Source organism: Diceros bicornis, chromosome 39, assembly GCF_020826845.1.
Source record: "Diceros bicornis minor isolate mBicDic1 chromosome 39, mDicBic1.mat.cur, whole genome shotgun sequence".
NCBI classification, from domain to species: Eukaryota; Metazoa; Chordata; class Mammalia; order Perissodactyla; family Rhinocerotidae; genus Diceros; species Diceros bicornis.
In genome coordinates, this window is record NC_080778.1 from 24,665,942 (window position 1) to 24,693,791 (window position 27,850).

Genomic DNA, 27,850 nt, shown 5'->3' on the forward strand with positions numbered 1-27,850 from the left:
ACTAGGTGACAGAGACATCCTTAGACCCAACTGCTAGCCAAGGGGAGTAAGGATACCATGACTGATTACAGCCATAATGATTCATCTCACCGCTACCTAAACAAATCAGGACTCTGTTAGCCGGGAAATGGGGAGAAACAAATGCTGACTAGGCCACTGATGGTGACTGTGAAGGGTTTGAACACATCATCTTTCTCCAGCAAATCATTTTGGAAGAAAAACTACATTTCTTTAAGTATCACATGTCTCTACCTGACTTAATTCAGAAGTACACAATGCATTAAATTTTTAACTATAAATTATTTTGAAATAAATCCAGTGAAACTAAAAGCATTTTAATGTACTTTAAAAACTTGAAAATTGCCACACGCACAAAAGAAGAGAGAGAGAGTACAGGTTATTTGTCTAGTTCTTGATTGTGTTTGGCTTGTCCAACCTCTTTGCTCTAACACAAAATCTCCTCCTTCTATTCCTAGCCTTACACCTCCCCAAATCCCTCCTCTTCCAGTTCCCGTGTGGTCTGCTCCACTATCACCTCTATAACCTTCTCTTTCCTCTAACTAGCCCCATCCTCACCAAACACCCTCACTTCCCTATTCATTCTTCAGGGCACTACAATTTGGCATCTGCCCTCAACACCCCACTGAAAAAACTTTAAGTGAAGTCATCTCCTGTCACACTCATTTTTCATCTTTCTTTAGCTGCCTGCAGCATTTAATGATAGTGACCACTCTCTGCTGAAACTCTCCTCTGTTGGCTCCATACTACCCTTCTCCTGGGAGGCAGTATATTATAGCAGTTAAGGGCACGGGCTCAAGAGCCAGACTTGGACTCCATTCCAAGTTATTATATTTATCGCTTGTAAACAGTAATGAGAAACTCATTTAAGCAATCAGTGCCTCCGTTTTTTCATTTGTGAAAAAAGGATCATAGTACTATCTACCTCACAGGGTTGTTGTGAGGGAATTCAATTGGATAATCCATTTAAAGGATTTACACAGGATCTACTACAGTTGGTGTTCCATAACAACTCAATAACAACTCTTAACTACTATTCTTCTCTTACATCTCTCCCAGTCTTTCTAGTCTGCAAAACTGTACACTGACTTGAAAAACAGGAATACCCCTAAAATGAACTCAAATTGTTTTAACAACAACTTTGTTCAGACCTATATGTTTCAAGACAGCACCATAATAACAGTAACTCCACAAGGGCACATGTGTTCCAAAGACAAGACCACTGATTTTTCCAGCAACTCACGTCCTCTACAAATTCTGACCAATCTCTGCCCAAACCATGGCTAAGTTCTCCCTAAATCCAAAACTAATTAAAATGCCCAAATCTTTTCACTTTGAATTGTTCTAAAGGCAAATTTCTCTAGTTCTCTATTCTTATAAAATAACTTATTAATGCGAATACAAGCCTTGACTTTTATTAATTTCCTCTTGTTGGTTTATTCCTATCTTTGGGACTTAATATTTTGAACACTGCTTCTCTCGAACAAAATAGCAACTCTCTCTCCCAGTTTTCTCTTATCAGCAAATTTGATAAGCATGCTTCCTAAATTACTGATAAAAAGATTTAGCAGGAAGGGACCTAGAATAAAGTGACTTGTACAATGCCATTTGCACTCACCCTCATGTTCTTACTGTTTTATTAATTAGAACACTTTAGGTTCAGTTGTTCAACTTGCAACGAATCCATCTAACTAATCTATTAGCCAGACCATCACTTTCTAATTTGTGAACAAAGAAATTGTGAGATTTTTCTAAAATCCTTTACTGAAACGAAGATAACACTGTTCCTCTATTTTTCCCCTGGTACAAATGAGGATTGATATTTGACAAGGTAAAACTTCTAAAGCAATTTTTAAACGTACTTCAAAAATACGTAATGATGATGAAATATCAGGGTTTTTTTTTTACTTTATGTGAGTCATAAGTCTCTTTGAGAATCAATGAAAAGCTATAGATGATCTTCCTCAAAAAAATTTTTTCAATGCTCATGCACACAGTGCATACAGCTTATCATTATTCTGTATATTAGAAGAGAGGAAATGTGGTTCATAATTATGACCATAAGAGAAAAGGATGAAATTTTCATTAACACATCCATTCAACTTTAGAACATCCATCTTTTTTTAACGTATTCTTTTTTTCCTCCCTGAAAACAGCAAAGAATTATGTGGCACAAAGCAATTAAAATTTTCAATCAAATGTCAGCCATTTAAAAATAAAGATTTCTTGGGGCCGGCCCTGTGGCGTAGTGGTTAAGTTCGGCGTGCTCCACTTTGGCAGCCTGGGTTCGGTTCCCGGGCAGGGACCTACGGCGCTCGACAGCAGCCGTGCTGTGGCGGTGACCCACATACAAAATCGAGGAAGACCGGCACAGATGTTAGCTCAGGGCGAATCTTCCTCAGCCAAAAAAAAAGATTCCTCTATCAACATCGAGTTTTATAGACAACTTTTCAACAGACTAATTTTCCAAAGCAGCTAATTTCTCATACAGAATGTAGTGATTATGGAAGTTTAAAAATTGCCTTGATGGTCTCCTTGCAAGTGAAAATTAGCGATCCACTATTTGCTACAGAATTTTTATTTTTTTCCATGCTACAGGACAAGACTACTCTAACAGACCCAAGTCTTCACTTATATTGAAGCTTTAACATCAACAGAAGTCAGTCAAGCTTTACAAATGCACTTTTCTTATTTAACTCATCTTGTAGGAGTAATTGTCTAAGAAATTCTGACATGAAGTGAACTGATATGGAGGCATGACAAAGTGTTTCTCAGATATCTGACAGCCATCAAAGGATTCAGCATAGCAACTTTATAATCTCATGATTTACAGAATTAAACAAGCATCAGCATTATTATCAGTCAAAAATGTCCACAAGAGTTTATGGAAAAAAAATAATTGTTAAAGCAGCCACAAAAAAGCCAATGGCAAGTCTTTTGTAGGTGATTTCTAACTGATTTTAATTACCTACATCAAAGTAATTTGCTCACATCAGAGCAAAATCAAGCTACCTAACTCTTCTTCCCAAATGAGACAGAAGTTCTGGATAAATTGATGTCTTAGGGAGACTGTCCTCATGCTTATGTCATTTAGTCTTTTTTAAATGAATAGTGATATTTCTCAGAATTGTTTTTGGGAAATAGGAAGTGCACAGGATAGGAAAGGGGAAAGATAAGGTTGGGAGAGAATGAGAGGGTGATTAAATTCTTTCCTATGAGATTATATACCAACTATAAAATCATGGTAGTCTACAAGTGACATGCTGCCACCTAGTGGAATTATAACATAAACAAAAATCTTCAAATTTGAAAAGATCACAAGAATTTGATATCACTTTTCAGTGGGAATAATAGAGCTTAATAATTTTTACTTTCAAATATGTTTTTCCTTTAAAAAAATCCAGTGAGACAGATAGCAGACGTGTGAGTACATCTTTTCCTGAACCTGAGGTTCTAGTAGATTAAATGACTTGACAGAATCCTATGCTTGTTTGGTAGCAAAGCAAACACTGGAGCCCAAGGCTGCTGGCTCCCGGTCCACGGCTGCTCACATCATGTAGCCCTCCTAAGGAGCCTTTGACATCTCTACTCCTGTCTAAACACATTGTATTTCATAGAGGGGAAAACTGAGACACAGAGATTATCAAGGCTTCTCAAATACTTCCAAGGGATCTTAAAGGCATAGCTTGAAGCTTTACCCTACTGTTATGAAAATTCTTGGAAGGCTTGTATTTTTCCATTAAAAATACCTGTAAGATTTGTGTTCTATTGCATATCATACACATGTCTATTCTAATTATAAAATAATGTGGTTTTCTCTTCTTCAAATGTTTTTTAGAAAAATCGCTGCTTTAAGACAATGATGTATCTCTATCCTGCTACAAACTCACTAGCCCAGGACCACATTGAAGACAGGAAGATAGTGAGTATGAATATTCCAGTTCGAAACACCTGGAAAGTGCCTTGCTCAAGTTCCTTCATTCATCGAGTATGTAATGAACACCTGCCAAATGCCAGGCACTGTTTTAGATCCTAGGACATGCTGTGTTCACAGACAACCACAAGTTATCAGCAGCATAGAAGAACAAAGGTTGCCTTCTCTCCCACGCTCGAGTTCACTGTAGATTGGCTAAGTAAAGGCTGTTCTTCGCATTGTCATCATCCTCATGCTGGGACCATCAGACAGAGCAATCACGACTTGGAACATCAATAGTAATCTCTTGGCAGAGAGAAAAGAGTGAGGCAAAGCAACAGGCAGTGACACACATCATTCCCTCAAAAGCGAGCCACGTCACAAAGATAGACTTCCTCAACAGGGCAAAAAAGAATCATCCTCCCACAGGGAGAAGATGTGGATATTGACAAACAGCAATAGTCTGCTACAACCCAACATTTCCAAATACGCCGAGGAAAGGTGGTCTGGCTAACATAGAGGAAAGACGTCAGATCTCTCAGTATGTGGGGTGGTAATGCAAGCAATTTTACTTAAATATTAAAAGAAAGGGTTATCAGAGAAGGCTAGAGGACTTGGAATATTTAGCCTTCAGATATGTGAGACACAAATGAGTACCTATTAACCAAGTAGACAGAGAAAAGGTATTTAGAATGTTTGGAAGTACAAATTATGACTCTAAGTCCCAGTTCTGGACACAGCAGTTCATCAGTCCAAACTCATGGAAGCTGCCTGTGTCCAGTGAAGGATACCACATCTTCTCAGAAGCAACATGGCAGGGTTGCTTAATGGACATATATACCAACTATAGCCAGGTGGGTGGGGGGATCAGAGCCAGATATATACCAATTATATCTCAGATAAACACATTAGGGTTGCCTAAATCACATATACATAAAATCCACAACCAGTTCACTGGGGACAACAGAGACACCATGTGCACTCATCACATAAATGACCAAAAAATGTGAGTTCACTAAACTGCATGCTATTTTCATAGCTCAGTAACACTTGCTCCAGCTGGAGGGGCGCATACTGCTCCTTCCCTCTCCTACTGCTGGAAGGTTAAGTCTCTGACTAGCAGCTCTAATGAAAGCCTTCATACTGAATCCAATCAACACTGATGGCCTAGGCAGCTGCCAGAGAAAAAGAACGCAATCTCATCTACAGTGCCATTAATGGACCATGGTAGACACGCCATAGAGATTAAGATACTAATCCCAGTATCCCTAATCCAAAGAAATGTGTATATGCATGTGTGAGCGCTGTGCATTAGTCAGAAGGCTCTGTTTAGATAGATTCAATAATTTTTTTACATTATATGATCATTCGTTGTATGTAAGAATTGTATAACAAATATAAGTTATTTGAAGAGGCTACATCTGATTGGTTTTTATTATTCCACCAGAGCTAAGGGAACAATGTAGCATGATTCATTGCAGATCTAAGTCTGCCATAGTCTTAGAAATCCAAGAAAATGGGACAGCGCTAACAAACAGGTGCATGAAATGCCGGGGGGAAAATAAGAGTCTAGGTGGCTAAAACTTAGATTGGTTTCAGGAAGCGGCAGGGATGTGCAGGCAAAAGTCAATAATTGCCAGATTGTGAGGAACCTGAAAGGTCACACTAAGAAGTTTAGACTTATTTTATAAGAAATAAGAAATCATCAAAGTGTTTAACCACACGTGTGACATTATCCAATCTGTATTTGAGGAAGATAATTCTGGCAGCAGTGTGGAGGAAGGACTGAATAGAAAAGGGACACAAAGGAGTTAGATCATGTAGAAGGCCATTGAAATGCCAAAGAACAAAGCGATAGCAGAGGCAGTAGGATGAAAATCAAAAGGGGTTGTGGGAGCGGGGAGAACTGAAATATTTCAACTGCAGGATCTCTTTTTTGTTGTTGTTAGGAAGATTAGCCCTGAGTTAACATCCAACGCCAATCCTCTTTTTGCTGAGGAAGATTGGCCCTAGGCTAAAATCCGTGCCCATCTTCCTCTACTTTACATGGGACGCTGCCACAGCATGGCTTGACAAGCGGTGCATTGGTGCGCACCCCGGATCCGAAACTGTGAACCCCGGGCCGCTGAAGCGGAGCTCATGAACTTAACCACTACACCACCGGGCCGGCCCCCTGAGGTGGAGTTTTTAAAAAATGGACTCTTACACTCAACAACTGAAAGGCAAATAACCCAATTAAAAATGTGCAAAAGAGGTGAACAGACATTTCTCCAAGAAGATATGCACAATGTGTACCTTGTGATTGACATATGGCCAATAAGCACATGAAAAGACGCTCAATATTATCATTCATTAGGGAAACACAATCAAAACCACAATGAGATACCACTTCCCACCCCCTGGGATGGCTAAAATAAAAAATACAGACAATAACAAGTGTCGTCAAGGATGTAAAGAAATTGAAACTCTCATACACTGTTGGTGACAATGTAAAATGGTGCAGTCACTTTGGAAAAGAGTTTGGCAGTTCCTCAAAAGTTAGACCACGGAGTTACCATACGACTCAGCAATTCCACTTCTGATATATACCCAAAAGAAGTGAAAACATATGTCTGCACAAAAACTTGTGCACAAATGTTCACAGCAGCCTTAGTCAAAAAACGAAAATAACCCATAAGCCTACCAACTGATGAACGAATAAATGAAATGTGGTACATCCTACAATGAAATATTACTCAGCAATAAAAGTGAATGAAGCACTGAGACATGCTACAACATGTGTAAGCCTTGAAAACATGATGCTAAAGTGAAAGAAGTCAGTTACAAAGAGCCACATATTGTATAGTTCCATTTACATGAAATATCCAGAATGGGCAAATCCATAGGGACAGAAAGAATGTTGGTGTTTGCCAGAGTGTGGATGAGGGAGGATGGGGACTGATTAGTAACAAGTACAGGGTTTCTTTCGGGAGTGGTGAAAATGTTGGAGAATTAGTGTCGATGGTTACACAGCTTTGTGAATATACTAAAAACCACTGAATTGTATGCTTTAAAGGGGTGAATTTTACAATGTGTGAATTACATCTCAATAAAACTCATAAAAAACGTGGACTTCCTTGGAGACTCTAAGTCTGTGATTGACCCAAGAATCTGTATGTTTATAAAGCTCCCCAGGTAATGCTAATGCTCAATCAGGTTGGGGAGTCACTGGTGTACCTAGAAAATTCACGAGACTTACTTGAGCGACATTTGAAAAAAAAGATGCCAACTGAGATGGCCCAAAATGAGCAATGCAGCAAGGTAAGGTTGTGCTGCTCTCTACTCTCACCCATACTCACTACCCCACAGTGGATGTCCCCCAGCCTCCTGCAGTGCCCATGCCCACCCTGCTCACCAGCTGCCCCTACTGCAATCTCCCTCAGGATTCCTCTACTGAAAACTGACCTTCATACAGCTGGCCCCACCCCATCACAGGACTCCCAGGGAGCCCTACCACAAAAGGCTTAAACGCTTAAGTGCCTTTAAACTCTCAGATTTTGGCTTTTTCCTTGTCACTTTAATAAAACCATGATTCTCACTCAGGGGGGATAAAATCAGAGCATCAATTCCTCTTGGATTCACATCGGACAGATTTTTAAAAATAATTTTGTTGTTTTTATTTCCATAATTACCAAAAGAAAATAAATGAGGGCAGATCTTATTCTTTAAATACCAAGTTCTAATACTATCCCCTCTATAAAGCCTTCCCCAACTTCCCCCCTTCCTGAATTCCCACCAGGGTGAATTTGCTCCACTACACTGCTTATCGATTTTCAGATTTCTGTTCGAGTCTTTACTTAATCATAAGCCCTTTTTTTTTTCTCAGCTAGAATATAAGTCTCTTAAACTCCAGGGCTGTGAATTTCTCATCTTTGTTTCCGAGCACCTATCACAATTCCAGGTGGATAAATGAGCCTCAAAACTGCGTTAGGTGGTGAACATGAGGCTATCTATACAGAAGTTGAAATATAATGAGGTACACCTGAAATTTATACAATGTTATAAACCAATGAGACCTCAACTTAAAAAAATTAAATAAATAAATACATAAATAATTTTAAAAAATTGTTTGTTAAGGGGCCAGCCTGGTGGCATAGTGATTAAACTTACACGCTCTGCTTCGGCAGCCTGGGGTTCATGGGTTCAGATCCCAGGAACAGACCTACGCACTGCTCATCAAGCCATGCTATAGAGGCATCCCACATACAAAATAGATGAAGATTGGCAGCAGATGTTAGCTCAGGGCCAATCCTCCTCACCAAAAAAAAAAAAAAAAAAATTGTTTGTTAAATGAGCTGAATAAGTAAATCAAATACTATTCCTGACTTGTTAGGGATTTTTTTTTTTTCCTAATTGAGGGAGGAAAAGTAAAAGAGATCCTCTCTCCATGGCTAATACCAAAATAAGGTTTTAAATAATACTAAAATTTGAGGTTTAATGAAATTAATATATTTTTATTTTCATGGCATTTTTCCCCTCTGTAATAGCAGACTACCTAGAAGAGTTCCTTTATTTTAAGTTTGATTTGGATTATATCTCTCTACATTATTCACCCCTAATTAGATTGATTCACTAATGAATTCTAAGTACATCTCTCTGAGAAATAGCAAAACCTCTTCAACTGCAATCAAAAGACAACATTATCAAGTGAAAATTTCATATTCAAATTTCTAAATAGATTAAGTAAGCAAAGACTGAAGTCTGTGCAAAAAAGTGTACTCAGTTCAGGGGTAAAGTATGTTTTTAATAAATTTTTTTATGTGATACTCCTTCATTGTAAATAAAATGTGAAATATCACCAAAAATAACAAACATAAATAAGCCAATGACAAAATATTGTCAATATTTTTAATACAAAATATTTATTACTTCTGTTTACAAAGAATGTTCATATGTATTAACTTAATTCTTCCCCATAATTATTGTGAACTGGGAAGTGGTAAAGCAACACTCTAAATCAATGTCTTTTTCCACAACATTCAGAATTTGCATGACCTCATAATTCAATACATAATATTGAGAATAGTTCTGAATCTAAGATCATGGAAATAACAGTGTAAACCCCAAATACAGTTTTCCGTGTATAGGAGTCCAAATTACTCTAGTTCTGGAATTGTTCTGGATAACTATTGTCAAGCTCATCAAACAGATGGATTTTTAGCTATTTCAGTCAACGAAGAATGAAACAAACTGGTAATTTATGGCAAAAGATATGAATGTAAATGTTATATTAACTTTTCCAAAGGTACAAATGGTTTATAAAATCGGCAAATATAACGTCCAGAAATTTTGGCAATAACAGATCAAATGATGATAAAAATTCTCTTTGCTCATGGAAATAGTATAGAGCCTTTTACAAATAAACTGAAAAAGAAAATGATTCCATAGTCACCATTCTTCTGATTCTCTATGGTTTAATTAGCTAAAATTCAGGATAAAGCTCTATGTTAATGTGACATTATGAGTTAACATTTAACAACATGAAGGTCATAAAACTGAAAATGTTAAGCTTCTCACTCCAGTGTATATGGGTTGTACTAAAGACCTGAGTTAGCTGGACACAGCCCAGGACCCCACCATCAGAGCAGAACACTGAGAAAATTTTCCAGATAATGAAATTCAAATTGATGATGGTCTTGGAATAATAAAACACTTTAATGAGCTTACTGGTATGGAAGCATTGGCACCACACTGGTACCAAGACAGAGAGCCATCTCTCACACCTCGTGGAGACCCAGCTGGTCAGACCTGACCTGCCAGCTGAGCCCATCTCTTTCACAGAAAGTTGAAATCTCCTCAGACTTCTCTCATCTCATTAAGCTATCCATTCTCTGGCTTTCAACACATCCAATTTATAAATCTTTTTCTCACTCACTCTCACATCCCAAATACTCAAGAGCATTATCTTCACACAAAGAAACATATTTAACGAAGTACAAAATCTCCACCATGTACATTTTATTTCCCTAAATTAAACACCATAAAATGCGTTATACTGGCTTAAATAAACGAATGCTTTATGCCGCTTATTATTTCGTCTCATAGGAGCACCAAGGAACATTTTCAAGATTGTAGTTACTCAACCACCTTTTGGAAAAAAAAGTTCCATAGCTTTTCCCCCTCCCTACTCTGTGAACATTCAACAATATTTTCTTTAATGTCCCCTAAAATTAGAACCTCATTCTGCTTCAAGGGGACATGAACAAGTCATCTAAAAGCAGCAAGCATTTTCATTTCAGCTCCCATTAACTCTCTGGCAAATGATGGAGGATCAGGTACTGGGGAGGGTACAGAATGAGAAACTGCAATAACATCTACTCCTGTATTATTTTAGTCTGGCACAACTCATTTTGGATACGTGGCAGACTGTGGTTTGATCCAAGAGCAGGGGAAAAAAATGCTTTTTATTTTGATTTGAATATCCTTCTTGATGATGTTCTCAAAACTTCAGGTCTTTTTGGCTGAAGCAACATACTAAATGAATGCTCGGAAGAAAAAGAAGTGAGGAGAAGGATGAAGAGAATGTTAACAGAAAGGATCATTTAGAATAAATAATCTCAACTCAACTCTGTATTTTTTCTTCTTTTCCCTATCAATTCCCTTCTCACTGATAATGCAGAGATATCCCAGATCTTACACAGCCACCACGAACTCCTTCTCATCCATGAAGTCCCAGAGCTCAGAGTTTGTGTACAGAACGTTAAAGCTTACTCACCAAATTTTCAGCCCTGCCTTGTAGAGGTGAGGTGGTATGGAAGTAAGAGTGCTAAATCATGACACCTGCCTTCTGTCCCAGTGTTTCCCAGGGGCTAGCAGTGTGTGCATGTAGGTTTTCCACTAATCTCTCTGGACCACACTTTCTCCATCATAAAATAGGGAGGGTTAATTTGATGATGTTATGGTTCAACATGGATGCAGGTTTTCTAGGATGATTTCAGCTAAGCAAGAAACAGTAAAATTTCATTTATCATAATTTTTAGTTAGTAGAATTTTTCATTCAACAGTAATAAACTATCGTTGAATAAATATTTCTTTCTTTCTTGACCATGTCATATGTCACTCCCCAAAGTCTTCCTTATACTTGTCATTCATAACCATCTCATTTAAGCTATTCTCATGGAACTCTCTACCAGGTCCCTCTGTTTACATTCCCTTTGTAATGATCTCTTTGGAGTTCCTTTGAGTGTGGGAAGCATAGCTATGTTCTTGAAAGACTTTCACCTCATATTTAGGAGAACTTTCTTCTACTCAAAGTTTATCCAATTAAAATTGAGTGCACTTGCATTCATAAAATTTGGCTGGCATGTGGATGATATCCCTTCTTCGCTATGTGTCCATCTTTCCTCCACTCACACCCAGTCTTCACCAAGGCATAGCAGCATCAGAGTAGAAGCACAGGCAGAAATGGGTAATGCAAGTAATTATCGGGAGGTTGCAGCATGGACTAGAACATACCGGCAATACTGGTATAGTTTGGGGTCAGTGCATGGAGCAGTCCAATATTACACAAAACTGCTGCCTCTATGAACATATACTGTCTTTAAGATCAACAAATTTCATCTTAGTAAAAACGGAAAGGCGGGGTAATTAGGCTGCCATAAACTATGGGCTATGTTAAAGTTATAGCTACTACTTTGTTATAGACACTTTGTAAACTAGTCCTCACAACAACTCTAGTGTGGTTGTTAATCATCCCTTTTTAGAAAGGAAGAAACAAACTCACGGGTTAAGTAACTTACGTAAGGTTATAGAACAAGTCTGTGGCAGAATCTGGAGTCTAATCTGGGTTTATCCTTTTCCAAACACTTGTTCTGTCCACTGTACTATGGTGTCCCTTCACATTGCCTTCCATATAGATGCATTTTATCTAGCATACGGAATAACAGTGAAGTAGCTATAAGGCAAGTTTTTCCACCCAAAGACAACTGATGGCCTTCTTTAATAATTTAGGATGTTAAGAACAATTTGATGAATGAAATAAATATTGGAAAAGATTTACCATCTGTTATGGGTTGAATTGTGTCCCCCAAAATTCATATGTTGAAGTCCTAACCCCTAGTTCTTCAGAATGTGACCTTATCTGGAAAGAGTGTCTTTACTGTGGTAATAAAGTTAAAATGAGGTCATTGGGGTGGGTTCTAATCCAATATGACTGATGTTCTAATAAAAAGTAGAAATTTGGACAGAGAAACACATATAGAAAAGACAATGTGAAGGCACAGGGAGAAGATGGCCATCTACAAGCCAAGGAGAGAGGCCTGGAACAGATCCTTCCCTCACAGCCGTCAGAAGGATCCAATCCTGCTGACATTTTGATTTTGGACTCCTAGCCTCCAGAACTGTGACACAATAAATTGCTGCTGTTTAAACCATCCAGTCTGCGGTACTCTGTTAAGGCAGCCCTAGCAAACTAATACATTATCTTAAAAACATAAAGTTGCATGTTGATTTGTATACATATGTACATATGTATATCTCCATTTAATTAGGTCTTCTTTGTATATGTGTATACGTATAAGGGCAGCACAGGACTATAATCTCTGAGAGAAGGAGAACAAACAAGGAAAACAATATGAATGCCACGGATTTCTGCCCGTAGAGGATTTCTGAACCATGACAGAGGGATGGGATCCCAAATAGAACCCAATGGCCTCACTGATTGAAGCAACAGAAATCTAAATTTGGGAAGAACAAAGTAACTAGAATTTGGGGGCCGAATTCCAGAGATGAGCAAGCCATGCAGAGAAAGAGGCTCATAAAACCGCATAAAGGTCTTTTAGATTCTTTGGCTCCATGTCAATCTGTGGATGCATAAGGTGGAATTGACAGAGCCATACAAAAAGCAAGTGGCAGGAAAAGAACAATTTCTGAAAACTGTAAGCCAAAGAATTGGCAGAGTGCACACAGAACTGGGAAACATTTGAGTTTCCACCAGACAGAGTGAGGAGATCTTGTTTAATACATGGGGCATTCGGTAGAGAACCTAGAAGGGTCATTGTTTAGTAGTGCGGCTACACTAGCCCTACAGTAAAAGCTACTACAGACCTGCCCTTATAGAGATAAACCTCAAAAGGAATAAGCTAATCCACAAATAATTTACCTGCCAGAAAAAATCCCAAGCTCTTTGAAACAACGTAAAACTACGATGTCCAGCAGCCAAACAAAAACCAACAGATGTAAAAGTAAATTTCTTTCCTATATGCCAGCAATAAACAACTGAAATTTAAAAGTGAAAAGTTTTGAAATATACCATTTAAAATAGCATCCAAAAAAAAAAAACACTTATGTATAAATCTAACAAAACATGTACAGGGTCTGTATGTTGAGAATTACAAAACACTAATCAAAGAAGACCAAATAAATGGAGATATATTCCATGTTCATAGATTTAAAGACTCAATATTATTAAGATGTTAATTCTTCTGAACTTGATCTATAGATTCCATGTAATCCCAATCAAAATCAAAGCAAACTATTTTGTAGATATTAACAAATTGACTCTAAAATGTATACGAAAAGGCAAAAGACCAAGAAGAGCCAACACAATACTGAAGAAGAACAAAGTTGGAGGACTCACACTACACTGTTTCAAGATTAGTATAAAGCTACTGTAATCATCACAGTGTGATGCTGGTGAAAGAATAGACACATAGATCAATGGAACCCAAGAGAGAGCCCAGAAATAGACCCACGCAATATAGTCGACTGATTTTTGATAATGGGAATTCAAAAAAGAAAGGATTGGGGCCAGCCTGGTGGCATAATGGTTAAGTTCACACACTCTGCTTCAGTGGCCCAAGGTCTGCAGGTTCGGATCCCGGGTGCAGACAGACGCACCACTTGTCAAGCTGTGCTGTGGTGGTGGCCAATATAAAGTAGAGGAAGATGGGCACGGATGTTATCCCAGGGCAAATCTTCCTCAGCAAAAAGAGGAAGATTGGCATCGGATGTTAGCTCAGGGCTGATCTTCCTCACACACAAAAAAAGAGGATAGTGTTTTCAACAAATGGCTCTAGAACAATTAGAAGCCAATACACACACACACAAAAAACCCAGACACAAACTTTACAACATACATAAAAATTAACACAAAAATGGATTATAGATCTACACGTAAAATGCAAAACTATAAAACTTCTAGAAGATAACATAGGAGAACATCTAGATGACCTTGATTTGGGGATGAGTTTTTTATTTCAAACCCAAAAACACAATCCACGAAAGAAAAAAATGGTAAGTTGCACTGTATTAAAATTAAAAATTTTACATCATGAAAGACATCGTTAAGAGAATGAAAAGACAAGTCACAGACTGGGAGGAAATGTCTGCAAATCACAGACTTCCTAAAAACTTGGATCCAAAATATACAAAGAACTCTTAAAAGTTAGCAATAAGAAAACAAACGACACAATCAAAAAATGGAGAAAAGATCTGAGCAGATACCCAATTAAAGAAGACATACAGACAGATGGCAAATAAGCATATGAAAAGATGCTCAACATCATTTATTATTAGGGAATTGCAAACTAAAACAATGAGATATCACTATACATCTGTTAGAATGGTTAAAAGCCAAAAAACAAACAAAAATAATTGCTGATGAGAATGTGGAGCAACAGAAACTTTCATTCATTGCTAGGGGAATGAAAAACGCTATGGCCACTCTGGAAGACAGTTTGGCAGTTTCTTACAAAGCTAAATATAGCCTTATCATATGATCCAGCAAACTCACTCCAAGGTACTTAACTCACTGATTTGAAAACTTTAGGTTTATATAAAAACTTACACCTCAATGTTTATAGCAGCTTTATTCATAATCACCAAAAGCTGAAAGCAACCAAAATGTCCTTCGACAGGAGAATGGATAAACAAAATGTGGTGCACGCATATAATGGAATATTATTCAGCAATAAAAACAAATGATCTGTCAAGCTACAAAAAGGCATGGGTAGATCTTGAATGCATATTACTAAGCGAAAGAAGCCAGTCGGAAGAGGTTACACACTGTATGAGTCTAATTACATGACATTCTGGAGAAAGTAAAACTATAGAGATGGTAAACAGATCAGCGGCTACCAGAGGTATGAGGATGGGGGAGGGTTGGCTAGACAAAAGACAAGGGTATTTTTAGGGACGTGAAACTATTCTGTATGATATTATAATGGTGGATGTATGACACTGTGCATTTGTCAAAACCCATAGAACTTTATATTACAAAGGGTGTATCTGTTCCCTGTGTATATACACAGATTAATTAAAATACACATATATTTCTTTGCTCTGTCAGCTAAGAAGGCCTACAAGCAACAATATCTCAGATGCAAGGAGCATACTCAGTGCCCAGATCTTGGTTTCTAATTACATTCTACAATAAAACAAACCAGAGCTCTTTGGAGAAATGGCTGATTTTAGTGTGAGGGCAGGAAATACAAAAGACGAGCCTGGAGCACCTTGCAGTGCCAGAAAGTAAGGAAGCACTCAAAACAAACAAACGACACATACACTATGATGGGGACATCTCAAAGAGACCCTGGAGCCACTGAAACAGCTCTCAATGGCCAAGGCTCAAACTGAGCAAGAAAATAAATAAAACACTAGAGGCGGGGGGTGGGGGGAGGGGGGTGGGCAAAATGGGTGAAGGGGGTTAAAATGTACAAACTTCCAGTTACAAAATAAATAAGTCCTGGGGATGTAATGTACAGCATGGTGACCATAGTTATTAATACTGTATTATATATTTGAAAGTTGCTAAGAGAATAGATCTTAAAAGTTCTCATCACAAGAAAAAAAAATTAGTAACTATATATGGTGACGGATGTTAACTAGAGTTACTGTAGTGATCACTTTGCAATATATACAAATATTGAATCATTACGTTGTACACGTGAAACTAATATAACGTTATATGTCAATTGTACCTCAATAAAAAAATAAAATACTAAGAGATTATAACCCACAGTATAAAATAAATATCCACGAATCCATTTGTTTTTGTTAGTGCCATCCAGTTGATCCCGACTCCTAGCAACCCTGTCACAGCAGAGCTGAACCCTGCCCGGTCTTTGTGCACATCCTCTCCCCTCCCGGTGCTCTATCAGACAATGCTCCACTGCTACTCATAGGGTGTTCAAGGCCAATTTTTTCAGAAGTGGGTGGCCAGGTCCTTCTTCCTAGTCTGTCCTAGTCTGGAAGCTCCGCTGAAACCTGTCCACCATTGGTGACCCTGCTGGTATTTGAAATCCCAGTGGCATAGCTTTCAGTATCACAGGAACACACAGCTGCCACAGTATGACAACCAACAGACAGGTGGTGTGATTTCCTGACTGGGAAATGAACCTGGGAATCTTAACCACTAGACCACCATGGCTGGCCATACTGAAATTAGAAAAGTGATCGAATAAATAAATAAATGGAGAAGAGACAAATCCCCCATGCAGATGAATTCCGAGTAATTTACGTAGATACCCCACCTTCCAAAAGGTGGAGCATAACTCCCCCCTCCTAAAATGTAGGTTGTATATAATGAATTCTTTCCAAAGGATACAGTCTGGTAGACAGTGATAACAAAACAGAGTAACAGAAGTCAAGGCTTCTAAAATGGAGCTGGGAGGCCATCAAGGAAATGGGTCTTATGCACACACACCACATGTCTACCCAGATGGAATATAAACTTTGAACTGTGCTTCACTGTTGTTATCTTGACCTTCTTTGAAGAACTATGCCTTACTCCCATAGATAAGAACTTTGTGTCTTAGAGATGGCCTTAGCAACCAAGCATGCATGGCTAAGAAGTAACTTGTTGCCAGAGCCAATCACACATTCTGCAAAACAACCTGTATAATGTATCTCTTCTTGCTTTCACAAACCCTTGCCTCCTTTGTCTTCCTCAGAGCACATTTTTGGGTTTCTGCCTGAATCTGTGTCTCTCAAATTGCAGTTCTAATTGCCAAATAAATATCTGCTGTTTTAACTGTAGCAATTTTTTCTCAGTTGACAGTATAGAAAGGGAGGGAAAACTGAGTAACTTTACAGGGGAGACAACTAACAAACATGACCTCAGCCAGGTGACCCAGGTCAATATCAACAAGTGGTAAGTCATGCTGATAATATGTATCCTCGATATGATGTGATAAGAAAGGCACCGTATCTGTGTGGTCTTCTTCCCAAAAGGTCTAATCGTGAGAAAAACACCATAAAAAATCCCAGTTGAGGAAAGTTCTACAAAATACTTGATGAGTACTCCTCAAAACTATCCAAGTCATCTCAGAAACAAGCAAGTCCAAGAAACCATCGCAGCCCCGATGACTAAATGTAATTTGATTTTGTAGATAGGATCCTAGAAGAGCAGAGATATATTAAGCAAAAAAGAAAAGAAAGTAAATTCTAAATGAAGTATGGACCCTAGTTAATAACAATTTATCAACATTGGTTAATTAATTTTGACAAGTACACTATACTAATATGAAATGTTAACAATCGAAGAAACTGGGTGTGGAGTATATGGGAACGCTCCACACTATCTTTGCAACTTTTCTGTAAATCTAAAATTATTCCAAATAGTTTATTTTTTAAATACAGGCAATATGATCCAATATATGTAAAAATAAAATCCACAAACTCAGTTATGTTAGGGGAAAAAAACGCATGAAAGCAGAGAAATATTATTCATAACCAATAGAAAAATTAATCAACAGAAACCAGACCCAAATATAACAGATATAAGGGAACTAAATGATAAGGACTCTAGCTATATGTTCAATGTGGTCAAGAATTAAAAAAAAAAAAAACACTAAACTAAATAGGAACAAAACGAAAATATGCAAAAGAGTACTAAATGGAACTTCCAGAGAAGAAAAATACAATATCTGAAAATTTCACAGATGGGATTAATAACAAATTCGACCCTTCAGAAATCTTCAATCTCGTTATTTGTATAACAGGGAAATGAATATCTTCCCCCTCACAGTGCTGTTGGTGGGGACAAAGGGTAATTTAGTTGAAAGCACCTGAGAAGTGATGAGTATATGATGGACACTTAAGAAAACATTCATCTCTTTCTGTTCTGTGCTCCAGTCAGTCAACCAATATTTATTGAGCAGCTACTATGTGCCAACTACAATTGCAGGATATAAAAGACTGAACAAAACAGACATGGTCCCTACCCTCATAGAGCCCACAGGCTGGCGGCAAGGCATATATTAAACAAATGAACAAATATTGTGGTTGATAGCTTTTGTTTAAAAGGTAGCAGACATTGCTAATTGCCTACCTAAAATCTATTCTTCCTATTCTTGGTAATCAGAATCCTAATTTTCTTCTGGGCAGCAATGTGCTGGGCTAAACAAAGCGCTTTCCCAGCCTCTTCTGCAGTAGAGGTAGTTCAGCACAACAGTTCTGTCCAATTTTAAATATGAAGAGACGTGTGTGGTGGTGGGGTCGGGGGGCGAGGGTAGTATTCTAGCAAAGTTATTGCTTTCTAGATACAAGGGGTACCCACGGCTGACACTTCCACCCTCCTCCCTCCCCCCTTGTTCTACTGAATGCAGATGTGACGATTAGAGCGGCAGCTGTTGCTTTGAGGGAAAAGCCAAGAAAATGCAATGACCCGTCACCCGACATCCACGAACTATGGACCTTTACCACTACCACCTACCTATGAACTTTTCATAGCAGAAAAAATTAACCCTTATTTGTTGAAGCAACTGCTTGTTGTGTTTTCTAACTTGCAGCCCATCGCATTCCAAACTGCTCCGGAAACAGTACACACTTTTTGCGGGAAGTGTCCCTCCCCTACTCCGAGAAGGGTTTGCTGTTGGAAATGCTCATCGTTGCACTCCCACCTCCTTGGCAAGAGTGACTGTTGAAGCAAGGTGAATTCCAGTCCTTCCCCCAGATTTTTCTAACTAGAGCTGACAGGGAAGAATATTTTTTTCTTCTCTGGCTTTAAGTATGTAAGCCCGGAGCTCCCTGGGGGGAAGCCTAGCTTGGTGGAATCCGTTGGCTGGAGAGAATGAAGCCCATACCTGAGTAACGCCAACCCAAGGGGAAGAGAGAGAGCTAGAGAGCAAGGGAGGAGAGAGAGGCTGGACCCCAGGCCTCTTTCAGTTTGGTTATATGAGTTAATAATAATTTCTTATTTTAGGCTGGTTTACACTCAGTTTCTATTACTTGCAACCAAAGAGTCCAAGCCAATACAACTAATGGGATGTTAAACTGTAATTAGAGGTACGAAGGAAGAAACAGTTGCTATGAGAAAGAATAAGAAGTTACATAGTTAAGGGAAGACTTCTAAAAAAGCAACATGGAAGAAGAGACCTACAGATAAACACATGCCAACCTCGAGAAGAGTTGAAGACAAGGTTTCCCACCTGCCTCCTTCCACTCCACGCTGTCCGCAACGTGAACATAGCAAGGAACGGTTTACATGGAAAGGGCCCTAGTATGGATGTAGGGGCTAGAGATCTAGGCAAACAGATCTTGAGATGTCTATGGACCCACCCAACAGACATGGAGGCAAAAGAAAAAGGCAACACCATTCAGGAATAAAATATACTAAAATATCTCTCCCCATAGTAACTTTTGTTTTTTACCTTGCTAATGATCAGGACCTGAGCCTGCTGGGTCCCAAGCCAGATACCCTAAGGGGGGAAACTTTCCCTGCCACAAAATCTGCCAAATTACACAGTATCATCCCATGAGTGTCCACCCATTTAGAGGAGATTTTGGATAAACATGAGCAACTTCAGCAGGAAACCAGCACAGCTGCCTATACTAATCAACGTATCCTTTATTCATAAAAATGAATGGTCATCCAGGGATTACCAGATATTGGAGGAAAACCTGTAGCATAAAAAAAAAGACTACAGAGAAAAAAGTTAATGCAAGACAAAAACAACTTTTAATCAATTCTATTTAATGTCCTCAGAAAGATTCAGGTATAAATTGTATCCATAAGAGAAGGACAAGCAGCTCTGAAAAAAAAAAGAGATGAGAGAATAACATAAAAATGTGGGAGATTAAAAATATGATTGCCAAAAAAGAAAATTCCAGAGTAAGGACTAAATGATGGAATGCTAGTATTAAAATACAAACAGTGATCTCTGAAACAGAGTCAGGGAAATTTATCCAAACACAAAAGAGGGAAAATATCAAAGAAAAGTTAAGAGATGCTCACATCTAAGCATAAGGTACAATATATGGCTAACAGACATTTCAGAGGAAAGAACAGAGAAAACAGAGAGAAGAAAATAAAGAAATAATTGAAAATTTCCTTGGGTTGAAAGAAAAAATTCCTGGAATTGAAGAGCCAACAAATTGTCAAGTGATATGAACAAAAAAGACTCAGCTACATCCCAGTAAAATAACGTAAGGAAAAGCTTCAACAGAGGGGAAAAAAAAAAAAAACTGACTGTCTACAAAGAAATGGGCTTAGTTTGACACCAGAATTATGAACTACAATGGGTGCTAGAAGGTTCTGCGGTGAAGCCTTCAAAGGGAAGATTATTCTGAGACTAGAATACTCTACCAAATGAGCAATCGAGTGCGAGGACAAAAAGACATTTTCAGGCATTTAAGAATTCAGATATTTTATCTCCCGTTTACTGTTTCTTCAAAATTATTTGAGGATATAATCCAACAAAATGATTAAGATATTCAAGAAAGAGGAACACATGGATTCCAAAACCATGCAACTAATACAAGAGTTCAATTAAAAAGAAAAAGCAGTGTGTAGGTCTGCACCTGGATTTGAACCTGCGAACCCTGGGCTGCCAAAGCAGAGAGCACAAACTTAACCACTACACTACTGGGCTGGCCCATCTTACCCTTATATATAGGAGTAACTCCACATATAATAGAACTATAATACAGAACTTTCTATATAATAAAAGTCAACAATTACATATATATAATATATATAACTTAAAATAATAATATAAAAGTCAGCGAAGGGGCTGGCCCCGTGGCTTAGTGTTTAAGTGCGCATGCTCCGCTACTGGCGGCCCGGGAGAGCGCACTGATGCACCGCTTCTCCAGCCATGCTGAGGCAGCGTCCCACATACAGCAACTAGAAGGATGTGCAGCTATGACATACAGCTATCTACTGGGGCTTTGGGGAAAAAAAAGGAGGATTGGCAATAGATGTTAGCTCAGAGCCGGTCTTCCTCAGCAAAAAGAGGAGGATTAGCATGGATGTTAGCTCAGGGCTGATCTTCTTCACACACGCACACAAAAAAATCAGCGGGGAGGAGAGAGATAATGAACTTCAGTTAAACTGCTCATATTTCATAGCAAGTAATGATGGTTAATTTTATGGGTATACAGCAGCTGTCAGTAGATAATGTCTAATTTTAACAAAAAATGTTATATATAATTTATACATTAACTCAGAAAATCTGACAACAGAAAAGTTAAAGTTGGTACATTAAGAAACAGAAATATAAGCAAATTATTCAGAACTTTGGGAAGCATATCAGAAAAGCTAAGAATAGAAAAGGAGATGGACTGGGGAAAGGGAAGACTCTTGTTTTTAACCATTTTAATTTTTGTTAAAATTACCAGATATTATTTTATCATGAAAAATATTCTATAATACTATTAATAGTAGTGGTGTCCTGTAAAGAAGGGCATAAACAGATTGAGGGTACCTTTCAATTCTGGCATGGTAACACAAAAGGAGGAAAAATGCTACCAGACCATAAAACCCAATGAGGTACAGAAAAGAGGAACAAGGATAATATATAAACATATTACAGAATACTTGTGCTCTTTGTAGATTCTTTGTTTCCACATCATGATGGACTAAATGGCCCGTTTTTTTCAAATAAACTTCTAAAGAGATGTTCATTTCATCAGCTTTAGACAACTATTGAGTTGCACACAGTCCAATCCTCTGCTTGGCACATTTCATTTAAGGAAAGGGCTGTCTACATTCACACATCGCTGGTGAGAGGGTACACTGGTATAACCTTTCCAAGGTATAAACTGGCAGCCCTTATGGAAATGAATACGGCTACACTTTGACCTAACAATTTCACTTCTCAGAATCGACCCTACAGCAACACTCCCAAATGCTCAAAGATAACTCTATACATGGACTTTCAATTAAGCTCTTACTCTTTGTAACACAAGAAAATGAAAAACAACCTAAATGCACATTGGTAGATGCAGATTATTTTGTTGCCATTTAAAAAATGAAATATATCTATAGGGAGTGACACTAAAAGGTATCTGCAAGGTACTGTTAAGCAAGAAAAAGCAAGATATAGAATAATATACTGTACAATTTGTGCGTGACATAGGTAGACAGCAGATGCATGATAGAGGGATGGAAAGATAGACAGACAGGTAGACAGACAGGCAGATAGGTAGATAGACAGACAGACAAATATATTGGGCAGTGGGCAGTGGGTTTAAGGTGTCTGGAGGAAACTAAGTTTTTACCTCGGCCATTCCTTTGATTTTTTTTTTTTTCACAACCAGCACGTACTGTTTCTACATTTTAAGAAATCAGGGCATATCTCAACAGTCATATATTTGGGGGGGGGGGGAAATCCAAAAAGAGAAACACTCTTTTGATTGGTTCACTCTCAAACCTAAGAAGGAAACACACACACACAGAACACGTTGCAGTCCAGGATTAGCGACAAGCCTCGCTTCCCCGGTGGGGTCATTTATTAGTGAACCAGAGCAAGGAAGTGAGCGCACAGACCATTCGGGCAGAGCTGAGGCGCGCGCCCCGAGCGGGAGCGGGCGCAGGGGACACGGAGGGGACAGCGGGGCCGGGCGTGCGGGACGGGGGACGAAGGGAACCGGCCGCGACGCTGGCAGGGCCGGAAATTAACCGGGGACGGGGGTGTGGGAAGGAGGGCGGCGGTCCAAGGCCGGGAACCGAGCCGGGAGCTAGGGCACCGGCCGGGGGCTGGGGCGCGCCGGCGGGGAAGGGAGGCCGGGGGGCGCGGAGGGGCGGCCCAGGCCCGGGCGAGGCCGCGGCCGTACCTTCCCAGCAGAGCTCTCCTCCGGGCGCCCTCTTGAGGAACTTGTACCAGAAGGGGTCCACGCGGCCCGGCGCCGCGCCGTCCCGCGCCGCCTCCGCGGGCGCCAGCTCCACCTCCCCGAGCCACAGGCCCGGCTCCCGCGCGCCCGCGCCCGCCGCCGTCCCCGCGGGCCGCAGGCGCACGGCCCCGCGCGGCTCCCAGCGCCCCAGCTCGGGCCGCGAGCCCACCAGCAGCAGCTCGGGCGCCGGCCCGGCCGCGGCGGGCGGCACCACCACCCCGAAGCGGAAGCGCATGGCGGCGCCGGGCTCCCGGCCCGCGTGTCCCCGGCGACTGGGCGGCGGCGGGACACGTGCGCCGCGGCCGCTGTCGGGGCTGCATCACGCGGCCCCGCCTGGCCCGGCCTGCGGCCGCCGATCGCGGTCAGCGGGGCCACCGCGCGCCGCTCCTCCTGCGCCGCGGCTCCGCGGGCGGCGAAGGGACGAGGAGGGAGAGGACGGGGCTGGGAAGGGGAGGAAACCGTCTCACAAGCCCTGCGATCTCCCAGTCGCCTTTCCGGAAGCCCCGAGATCATCTTTAGGAGGGTCATAAAGAAACAGGGGTATGGCAGGCAGAAAGCAGCCTCCAGAATAGTGAAGTTGGGGAAAGATCCTGGACCGGTGTCTGGGGGCCTCCGGACCCTAAACAGGTCCCTTACTCTCTCTGGGCCTCAGGTTCTTATCTGTAAAATGAGGGTAAAAATAATAATCTTGAAATAACCATAACCAATAACCAATAACCGTGCCAGCTCTCATCTCTGATGGATGGAAGAGGCGCCATTCAGAACCCAGAGGTGATGCAAAAACACTTAACACTTTTCCCTTGCTTAGTCCACTTCCATGCCTAAAATGAGACAGGATCACTTTCTTTTTTCAAAAAAAAAAAAATTTTATTTTTAGAATGTGTAAAATGGGTTTGGAGTAAATAGGTTCAAGTCCTTCCCAAGGTAAAACAAAACAAACACTAATTCTATGATCATAAAGGTATGACACATAATTTTTTAAATAGCATAAAATAAAACCTTTGCTTAAAATTTGCTTTTAGTAAAAGCACGATTTTTTTCCATTTAAAACATTCTTTTGTGTCAAGAAACACAGGTTTATAGCTATTTGGTCAAAAGAAAACTATTTACATGGGGGGATTTTAGTTTTTGTCCCTGCTGTAAGATAACCAAATGTGTTTACAAATTTGTGACTTTCTGGTTCTTTAATAAAATTGTTCTCGTATTCTTACATTTGTATATTCATCAATACTTTACATAGCAAACTTTTATGTGAACTAAAGACACTATTCACAAGTAGGGGGAAAAAGCAAAAATTTTGTGCGTTCAGAATATCATAAAACAGAAGTACAAAGATGTAAACCATACAGAATGAGTCTCTCTGTGGAACCATTAGTAAACTAATATTACGTTTTACTTTTAAATATTGATATTCCACTCAATGTTTGCTTGGTTGCTAAGCTTAGGGATAAACACAAAGAAAAATGTGAAGACAGCAAGGCTGGCCAAACAAGGCTGATTCAGGAGCAAAGCAGACATTCAATCACAGTGGTATGTGAGTCAGTTTATTCAAATTGCTGTTACAAAATATTTTTAGATTAATTTTAGGAAATTAAGAGTCATTTGGCCATGCAAGGACCCTGGGAGCTGACAGTTCAGAACTTTTTTGTGCTCTGCCATGCTGCCCATGTTGTGTACTTTCCAAATGGCATTATTCCCACCAGCTCTTCCAAAGTGGGTACTGCCCATTCTGTAGATGAAACAATAACCAAAAAGAAAGAAAACAATATATATTTGTTCAACAGACGTTATTTCCTTTCCTCTTCTCTCGTCATAAACAAGTTGAGTAACTTTAACAGAAGTACCCCTTTAAGCCCCTAAACAAAATATGTAACAGTTTATTCTATGGCATGGATTTAAATATAGTATAAATATGATGGCTAGGTTGTGCAGCAATAAAATGCAATTGGAGGGGCCAGCCTGGTGGTGAAGTGGTCAAGTTCACGCACTGCACTTTGGCGGCCAGGGTTCACAGGTTTGGATCCCGGGTGTGGACGTACACACCACTTGTCAAGCCATGCTGTGGTGGCATCCCATATAAAATAGAGCAACATGGGCACAGATGTCAGACCAGGGCCAGTCTTCCTCAGCAAAAAGAGGAGGATTGGCAACAGATGTTATCCCAGGAAAAAAGAGGAGGATTGGCGTTGGATGTTAGCTCAGGGCTAAACTTCCTCTCTCTCTCACACACACACACACACACACACACACAAATGCAATTGGAAAGAAGAAGAAGACCAAAATGTGGATTAAAAGACATTTCAAACCCTCAGTCATACTTTTTCAATCATTTGAATTTATTAACCATGAAAATTATAACAGCCATTGAGCCCTTACGATGTGCCAAGCATATGGTTTTCACACTGACATTATCTCATTTAATTCTCTCACCCATCCTGTGAGGTAACTACTATTGTTATCCCCATTTTTTTGTTTTTTTTTTTTTGAAGAACCATCATATTGTTTTCCACAGAGGCTGCACCATTTTGCATTCCCACCAACAGTGCACAAGTGTTCCAATTTCTCTGCATCCTCACCAACACCTGTTATTTTCTGGTATTTTTGATAGTGGCCATCCTAATGGGTATGAGGTGGTATCTCATTGTGGTTTTGAGGCATCGGTTGTTTTTTATGTGAGGAAACAGGTGCAGAAAGGTCCAGTAAACAGCACACAGCAAGAAAGGGACAGAGCAAGTGCTAAAAGTCACACATTCAGCTTATAGTTAAAGATATATTATATGTAATATAGATATAGATATAGACATATAATTTGATTTCTGATAAGGAACATCATTTACAGAACACATTTAAATCCCAGCATATTTAAGTAAGTTATCCTCCATTAGGTCTTAAAAAATGAACTTCCTGTAATTATTTCCCGTAACTAACTTCATTCTTAGGAATGATGGAACAGATGAATCATAAGTGGTAGTCTAAACTGTTATCAGTGATTCTATAAAGACGTGGAATGGTCTATAAAGAGTCTACAAAGGCAGAGAGAGTGTTTAGAGTGGATTTGACCTCAAGTCTCGAAAATGGTCATTTTTATGCCTTTGTATGCCTGTCTTGCTGGCAATGGAAACAGATTTAAGAGGCCAAGGTGAAGAATTTTACCGATTAATCTGTGTTATCCCAGTTTTTTTTCCTGCTTGAGTTCTCCATGTGAGATTTCTTTTTACATTTCAAAGAAATATGGTATTTATTAAAAGCCATGTTTATGAAATCCATTTGAGGTCAGATTCTTGATGCTGTGTGGATAAGCTGAATTTAGAGCAAGATTCAGCTGCGTAGAGTAACATAATTCTGAGAGTAATTTTTAAAAGGCCAAACCAATTTGTTGTCATTGAATTTCATTTCTATAATGCTATCTTATGTATAACTGCAATATTTCTTGAAGAATGGGCGATAAATTCAAATTTAGCATTTCAGGATCCAATTCAAATGTAAATTTTTTCAAAGCCCCCTCAGGGAAAGCTATTACTTGGACCACTTGTGATTTATGTTTTCTGAAGCAATCTTTCACTAGTCAGTGAGTTATCATAAATCTTTCTTTATAATATTGTGTATGTACACACATGCTCACTGATGCAAACCATATTTCATCCAAATAGTTCAGGGACCATTAGAAGTATTAATTTATTACTTGTCAGAATATATCTAAAAGTTAAATGTATCACATACACTATTTCCAATTTTGTAGCTTAAGAAACAAAAGCAAACAAACAAAACCTTCCAGAGAGAATTTAAATACAGCTTCGAAAGTTTTGCATATTGCAGCTGACTTTTTTCTGGGTTGGAAAATTGTAGCTTAGTTTACTTGATATCCCTTTGAGAATCCAGAGCAATAGAAGGATTTGAGTGAAATCAAGGCTTTGTCCAAAAATCCCACAATGTTTCTCAAGTATTTTAAAAATGCGTGTCCCTTTTTGACACATATAAAAATCGCCTATCTCCAGGAGATTCCATTAATTCAACTTCCTACCCCATCCTGCCACAGAGAAGTACTACATTCTCAGGGCATCACCAACAGCCATCACCATCACCAACATGCTTTTCTCTCTGTAATTTATATCATAAAATATTAATTTTAATATTTAACTTTTATTAATTTTAACATTTTAATATGAAGTATAAAATGACAGTGAAGCAATGCCTTTTCAAAAGACATTGACTTGCCCCTTCCCTCGAGTATCTGGTCCTACTGTCAGCATTGGAAAACCCACACCTCCTGCCCGCACTTCTCAACTGAGAAGTGTCAGTCAAGCCTGGGTCCTGTTAGGCAATGACCTCAACTGACTTTTCCTAGGGAAGTAGAGTGCCAAGCTAGGTGGCTGGATCTCAGGGTTAGAAACAGCAGCTTAGAGCTTCCTTCAGATGTAAAAAGATCCTTCTAGGTCTGGGGTAACTTGAATGGCAGGCTAGTTAACACCTTTCTCAAAGAGGGTAGAGGGCTCGATAAGTCAACCCCTACGAATAAGAGTGGTGGCTGGAAGGCATGATTTGAAACTCCCAAGGGAACTTTCAAAGAGTTTGAGAAAAAGAAAAGAGATTAGCTGAAAGCAGAGCTGGCTCATTTATACTTAAATAGAGAATGGAGACTGAGGTGGGGGAGGACGTAGGAGGGAGGTAGAGAGGAGGCAAACCTGACAAGTACTGTTTAAGAATTTGAACACTCTATAAATCACCCTTTGCTTATTTTTCCTAACCATTGTATGTGTTTACATTAAAACTAAAAGTATCTTAATCATGAAACTGTTTAAAGTGCTTATTTCTGAAATGGGGAGAGGA

General features: G+C 39.4%; 1 protein-coding gene across 1 annotated transcript in view; it reads right to left on the minus strand.

The window, feature by feature from the left end:
* The window catches only part of EPM2A (EPM2A glucan phosphatase, laforin), an 83,687-nt gene extending 60,429 nt beyond the window's left edge, over nt 1-23,258 (minus strand). The window contains exon 1 of the mRNA XM_058534227.1: nt 22,967-23,258. Coding sequence (XP_058390210.1) covers nt 22,967-23,258 — 292 coding nt within the window. The remainder of the gene's footprint in view (nt 1-22,966) is intronic.
* Nucleotides 23,259-27,850: the final 4,592 nt, after the last annotated feature.